Source organism: Rhinolophus hipposideros (genome assembly GCF_964194185.1).
Source record: "Rhinolophus hipposideros genome assembly, chromosome: 12".
Taxonomy (NCBI): domain Eukaryota; kingdom Metazoa; phylum Chordata; class Mammalia; order Chiroptera; family Rhinolophidae; genus Rhinolophus; species Rhinolophus hipposideros.
In genome coordinates, this window is record NC_138058.1 from 56476958 (window position 1) to 56483987 (window position 7030).

Consider the following 7030-nt stretch of genomic DNA (forward strand, 5'->3'; position numbering starts at 1 on the left):
CTTACTTAGTCATAATGTCCGCTGGTTTTTACAACCAAAATTTATGAAGACTTCTCTCCCTGGCACTGGAACACTGGACTGGGTTGGGGCTGGGATCTCTTGCTTCTCTACGGGGTGAGGGGGGACCCCCACAGCTGAAATAGCCCTCCCGATATTTAAAGGTCACACGCAGGTGTGGAACCAGTCTGTTCTGCGTCTCTGAACTTCCTACTAGTCTGGAGGTGGCTTCTTCTGCACGTCCTTAGTTGAAAGGCTTCAGTTCAGCCTGATTTTAGGTGATTTTCAATGACGGTTATTTTGTAGATTAGTTGTAATTTTGATGTGGTCTAATATTCATATCTTTAGTAAACTCTAAAGCCATATCACTTTCTGCCTTGTATCATCGGTATCATGCTTTATGTCTGAATATTTGGTCTCTTAGGTACTTCAGCTTTAAAATGGAGTCCACAGGGGTTTAGGGACACAGTAAAGTACCTGGAGACACAAAGTAAGGGAGTAAGGAGACCCCCTATGGCTCAACTGAGGTCTGAGTCAGCTCTGTGCTCCACCACTGTTCCCTGCGCAGCCATCTCTGCCATGGGATGAAGGGATCCCAGCCCAAAGGATACCAGTGGACAGACACACTGTCAAGCCTCCCACTTGCCTCCCCTTGCCTGAGCCCACCTTGTGACAGGCCAGCTGCCCAGTCCACTCCCCTGCACTGCCCACAGAGTCTTCCTCATGCTCCTCCTCCAGTCCTCCCAGCACACACTTCCTCTCCCCGTTTATCCCAACTGTGCGTGGCACAAGACAAGGGCTTCCCCCACCTTCTGAGGGCCAGCCTCAAAGCCTCTTCTTAGAGAATCAGCTAGAAAGAGGAGAGGGAATGATAAAGCCCCAAGTACAGTGCCTGGCACATAACAGGAGCTACTTTGGTTCTTTCCCCTCCTAATCCTGAGAGTAACGCTATGAGGTAGTTGTTACTATTCACATGTTAGAGATAAGAAAATTGAGGTTCAGGAGGTTTAGATCTTGCTACCAAGGTCTCTTGGCCAGTATCTGGTGGAGCCTGGATTCTGCTGAGCCGGCTGTGTTCTTTCCATGGCCTGGTCCCAATGTCAATGATAATGAGATGGAGCCCTTTCTCCAGAGGTCCTTCTCCTCCCAATCACTGCTTCTCCTGATGACCTCCACACACCTGACTTTCAATGCAGATCTGAAGCTGGACCTGAGGCCCGTGGACCCGGCCTCACTAAGGGACCAGCAGATCAGAGCCCTGCCAGGAAAAGGATGTCTCCTGACCTAAGGGTGGGCAGGACAGAGGTGTTGCAGGGACTGTAGCTGGCAGGATAGACCTTGCAGAGCTCAGTGGGTCTACGTGGAATGGTGGCGACTTCAGCTTTGTAGACAATCACTGTTCCCGAGATGGTGACGCTGTAATGCCTGGGGTGAGGCCTGGGCGGTGGGAATGCCAAGGTAGTAAGGTGAGATGGCGCAGACACAGGCAAATGCTGCCTCACCTTTGGGGAGGATTCAAACAGCCCCCTGAAGAAGTGGGGGAAGTTGAAAGAGCCAGTTGAGTAGCATCCCCCATGCCACCCCCACCCAGCAGCACTGCTATGTGCCCATACTTCAGTGACCCCTGAGATCAGCCCAGACCTCCCTGTGCGGACATAGGTCGCTTGGCTCTGGCAGCCCCAAGTCCCCCGGCCCTCCAGTCCTCTACTTTAGTTCCGCCATTGTCCAGCCCAACCTCCCTTATGGCCCATGAGGGCACTGGGCCTTCCTCAGTCCCCGGAGAAACCAGCTATTCACCTCTGTGACCTGGGAGCCAAGTGGTACAAGGAAGGAGGGATTCGAGGCTGCATGCCAGCGAGAGGAAGAGTAAGGGAGAGAAACAGCAGAGGCAGGAGGAAAGGCTGCCAGGGCCAGAGGGACACAGAGCTACTGTACTCTGAAGAGGCAGCCTGTGTTGGAGAGAGCAGCCACCAGGCCAATTTATTGTTTATTTTGTTACTCTGGGTTGCTGGGCCTTAAGCCAGGGAAGTTATTTCAGGCGGAGATCATAGCACATTAATTAGTTGTTAGAAGAATGTCCTTTTCGGCATGTTCTTCCTGAGAAAAGAAATAGACCCTACGGCAAGTACATATAACTGAAAGTGGGTGGGCACTCCAGAGGCAAAAGGCCAAGGGCTGGGAAATGAAGAGCAAAGGCCGTCCCTGAGAGAAAGACGCCTCACGGGTTCAGCCGGGGATGGAGAAGAATCACCACACTCAAGGCAAGAAGCAGGGATGGAAGCGGGTGGACAGGCAAAAGCATGCTGAGATATACACCTGAGTACCCAGATGCCTCAGGCTGAGCTTTCTTTGCTTTGGGGAAGGGGTGTTGTACCAATTTATTCCAATGGAAAGCAACTCAGAAACATGGCTCTAAATACCGAAATTAAAAAGTAAAACAAACAAACAAAACAACTGCACAGCCTTTGGCTTAGTGATTTCACTTCTGGGAATCTCTGATAAAACAGTCTAATCTGTGTAAAAATATTATGCACAGAGATATTCAGAGTGATTCTGCAACACCAAAAAAAAAAAGAAAGAAAAAAAAGAAAACGAAGAAGAAAGAACCTAAAACATTCAAAGGAACCAGACTGGTTAAATGAATAATTGCATATACATACAGCGAAATGTAATGCGGCTCTTAAAACTAATGCTTACAAAAAGTTTTTAATTTACATGGGAAATGTTCATTCTGTAAGTGAAATAAGTCAGCATACAAAATTACATTATGACATGATCTCAACTGTGTTATAAAATAGCTAAAAGTACTGGAAATATATATATATATATATACATATATATATATATAAAATATATGTGTGTGTATGTGTGTGTGTTTGTGTGTGTGTGTGTATATATGATACTTAAAATCATTTCCCTTGAATTGTAGGATAATGGGTGATTATTTTTCTTCTTCCTCAAATTTATTCTTCTCTGAATTTTCCAATTTAAAGAAAATAACTGTTCAGTGGATTTACTGAGAAAGAAGGAAAACATGTTATTTAGTTTGGGAAGGCTTCCCTGTGCTATGATCCCTCCTACCCTGCTGGTTCACTCTCCCTCACGGGAAGACAGCTTTTGATGCATGAGCTAAATTCAGTTACTGACATGAGTGAGAAGAGAGAGAACTCTTGTACTTGGAAGATAAGAAAGAGGAGGGATCTGCTTCTCCCGGCCTTCCTGTTTCCCTCAGATAACAATAATCTATGGCAACTCAACCCTGCCACTTTCTTAGACCAAGTTAACAGCCAGCATGACTCAGGCAAAGCCAGGAGTGTCTCAAACAAGAGGCACTTAAGCCTGTCTGCAGCTCAGGGATCCTGCCCCCAGGGACACTTGCCTTTTCCCACCTTCCCTCCGTTTGCAAAGGTATAATGGGAACTTCCTGTGGCTGAGACCCCCAGTGAGGCGCCCAGGAGCTAAGGCTTAGTCGTAAGCGCTGATGTGATGGGAAGGAGAAGCTCTAAATAACCTAGTAGGTATGTCCAGGGGACCAGGGAAAGCTCTGCAAGGGCAGGATCTGGAAATGGCCTGAACTTCAGATGGGGTATAATCCAGTCCAGGCAGAGGACGACATGGATTACAAAGGAGACCTTGTACAGAACCCAGGTAGCTCTGGAATGTCTTTGGCAGCAATGGGTGTTTAATAAAAATAAAGGAGGTGGATTAGATCAGGGTTCTCACCCTAAGATCCAAGGCGGCCCTCAGGCCCCCAAGATTAAGGATGTATGTGTATTTTTCTAAAGATAGTTCCACAGTTTTCATCAGATTTTCAAAGGAGATATTGATCTTTTAAAAAGTTAAGAAGCAATGGATTAGATTCATAGCTAAGGGCCCTTGTGTTTCTAATAATATAAGAGATCCAAAAGCCAATGCGCCCATCCACCCCCTTCCACTCCCCGACCTGGGTACCAAACTTCTTCAGAAATCATTCAGCTTCTCAAAGCTGCTGAACCCAAGGCTGTCCGCCCAACAAGGGCGAACTTGATCTGGCGTTCTGTTCAGACACAACATGTTAGTGTGGGGCATGCCCTGCTTGTAGGGCTTGTGTTATAAGCTTAGCATTACAGAAAATTTGTGTTTAGAAAATCAGTAACCAGACTGTTAACTTTGCTGCTTTTCTTGCCAAACAAAGCACAGGGCTTTGAAGGTTGCAGGTGCTCAGTCAATGAATGGAAACAAGAGCACCCCAGCTTTAAAACCTGCAGAGGATGAGCATTATAGGCTCTGGGGGACCACCAAAGCCATCGCCATACTGTAGGAGCCTGACTCTCAACACAAAGGAGGAGCACAGGCACCCTCAACAGCTTGGCCATGGTTGTAAATGAGGCCAAGCAAAATGGCCTCGCCTTGAAGGTTGTGTGGACTGAGGACTGGAGAGAAGCCTGTGTTCTAAAGATAGAAAGGACTCTCATCACTCTGGTGGACAATATGCAGACCTCTCTGAATGCAGGGCGGACAAGCTGACTTCTTCAGGATCCCTCCAGCCCAAGGATTCTATAATTCAAGGGAATGGATGACTCATCCTCAAAGGTACAGGCATTCAGCCAAGCATCTCCTCCCATGCATCTAAGACCAGCATCCCAGGTTGGCTTCCTACCCCGTTATATGACTATGGATATACATTTAACCTTTCTATGCCTCAGTTATCTCACCTGTCAAGTCAAGGGGCTGCAGGAGACAACCATCAATATCCCTTCCACTTCTAAAAGACTTTTACTGAGCCATTAAGATCAAACAAGGGAAAAGAAAAAGCATTGTTTCTGGATACTGCTTCAGTCCAGTCTTCAAAAGATATGTGTAGGAGTTTTGCTCAGAGAAGGAAACTGATCAAAAGACAACTGGCACTACCAGGCAGGGGACCACAGGGTCCCCAGCCCACCTCCTCAGCTGCAACTATAAAGCCCCATTTGAGTAGATGAAGCCTTGAAAAGGCAAGGGAAGTGGTCCTGGCCATGAAAGACATGCCCCTAAAAAGTGAGGGCACTCCCATCATCATAAGATACTCTTTTTTTTCTTAACCTTTTTTTTAATTTAAAAATTGTTTTCAATTATCATTGACATACAGTATATTAGTTTCAAGCGTACAAAACATCGTACTGATTAGACATTTATATATCTCACAAAGTGATAACCTGGTAAGTCTATTACCCATCTGACACTGTCCATAGTTGTTACAATATTATTGATTATATTTCTTAGGCTGTACTTTACATCCCTGTGACTTTTTTTCCCAATTATAGTTGACATTCAATATTATTTTATATTAGTTTGTTAATCTTTTTTTTTAATTGGGGAATACTGGGGAACACTACACCCCCCCCCCCAAGAACCCATCAGCTCCACGCCAAGCCGTCGCCTTTTTTTCTCAATTTGGTTGTGGGGGGCACAGCTCAGCTCCAAGTCAAGTCGTTGTCTAGTTGTGGATCATAAGGTACTCTTGGACCAGGAATTTTCTCACTGTGTCTCCTGCGCCTTGGTTTCACTATCCATCGAATGGGAAGAACAGGGATGGCTCCGAAAATTAACACTTCAAACTGACCACCTGAGCCAAGGGCTAAGCAGGAGAGGCACTAGATAGGATGGGAAGGCGGACCAACAATGAAATCGTGAGATAAGCTTTGGGGGTGCACACACACACACACACACACACACACACACGGATTTCGTCAGAGCCCTCAAGTGAAGACTGTCCCCAGGCCGGAGAGAGTGAACCGCGGGCCTACGTGCTGGGTGGCAGGGTGGGCTGTCTGGGCCCCGGACCGGCTCACCTGATGAAGGTGGTCTTCCCAGTGGAGTACTGGCCCACCAACAGGATCATGGGCTTGTTGTCGAAATCGGCATCCTCCAGCGCAGGCGAGTGAAACTCGTGGAAGCGATAATACTCTTCCAGGGGCAGCAGCTTGGTCTTGTAGAGTTTCTTGAGCCCCTCGCTCACTGTGTGGAAGACCTCCGGCTCCTTCCTCCGGTCGTCGGAACCCAGCCAGCTGAACATCGCGGCTGCCGCTCGCCCCTTGAGCGCAGCTCCGGCAGGAGGACGCGGGGCCCCGCGTCCCGGCGCCCTTGGCTCCTCGGGAAGATGCTCCGCGGGGCGGGCCAGCCAGTCCGGAGCGGCGCCGCCGCCTCACCCGCGCGCCAGGCTCAGCCGTACCATGCCCAGGGCGCGCGGCTCGTGGGTCCCTGCGGCGACGTCGCGGGGCCGAAACCGTGCTCTTCCCAAGCTCCTGGGACCAAGCCCAGCCCCTTCTTCATGCAGCAACCACGGCCGGAGGGAGGGAAAAATATCTAGGTTGGGCAGGAGGGTTGCGATCTTGGAAATTAAAGTCACCCCTGTAATTAACGTGCTAGACGCCGGCGTTCCCCCAGACCTCTCCTGCTCCGGCCCGGATCCAGTTAGGAGATGCTTCGGCTCTGCTCCTGTCAAGCCGGGTCGCTCGGAGGAGGCGGCGGCGCTGCCCACTCCCAGGACAGCTCAGCAGCCGCAGCCGCAGCCCGCAGCCCAGCCGAAGGTTTAAATGCCAGCCGTGCAGGAAGCCGGCTCGTGGAGGAAGTCCCCGAGTACTGGCAAGGCCGGCCCGGCCCGCGGGTCCCAGCAAGGAGAAGCCGAGCAGGGCGCAGCCATGTTTGTGGGCAGGAGCTCTGCTGGGGAGCTGTGGCCGCTGCCTGGGGCGGGAGGGATGCTGAATCCCGTGGGAACGCGCTGGTATTTCAGTCCTGGCCTCGGGAGGTTTGATTTGGGAACAGCGCCCTCTCAGGGACAGCTGAGAAGACAGAGATGACCTGCTCATCACTCCACTTTTAAAAGGCCTTTTCTTTAGTTACTGAGTCCAATTTCTTAGGAAGACAGGTACTCTAATATTTGGTAATATTTGGGGGGGGGGGAGAGGGAGCAGGGATGGGAAGAAGAGTCCAATACCAGGTTACAAAACGACCAGCACTGTCACTAAAAACTTTTTGCTGGGTCTAGGGTAAAATCAAAACCATTCCCATTCAT

General features: G+C 49.3%; 1 protein-coding gene across 1 annotated transcript in view; it reads right to left on the minus strand.

Annotated features, from left to right (window-relative positions):
• The window catches only part of EHD3 (EH domain containing 3), a 31128-nt gene extending 24451 nt beyond the window's left edge, over positions 1 to 6677 (minus strand). Inside the window, exon 1 of the mRNA XM_081069694.1 lies at positions 5808 to 6677. Coding sequence (XP_080925820.1) covers positions 5808 to 6031 — 224 coding nt within the window. The 5' untranslated portion in view covers positions 6032 to 6677. The remainder of the gene's footprint in view (positions 1 to 5807) is intronic.
• Positions 6678 to 7030: the final 353 nt, after the last annotated feature.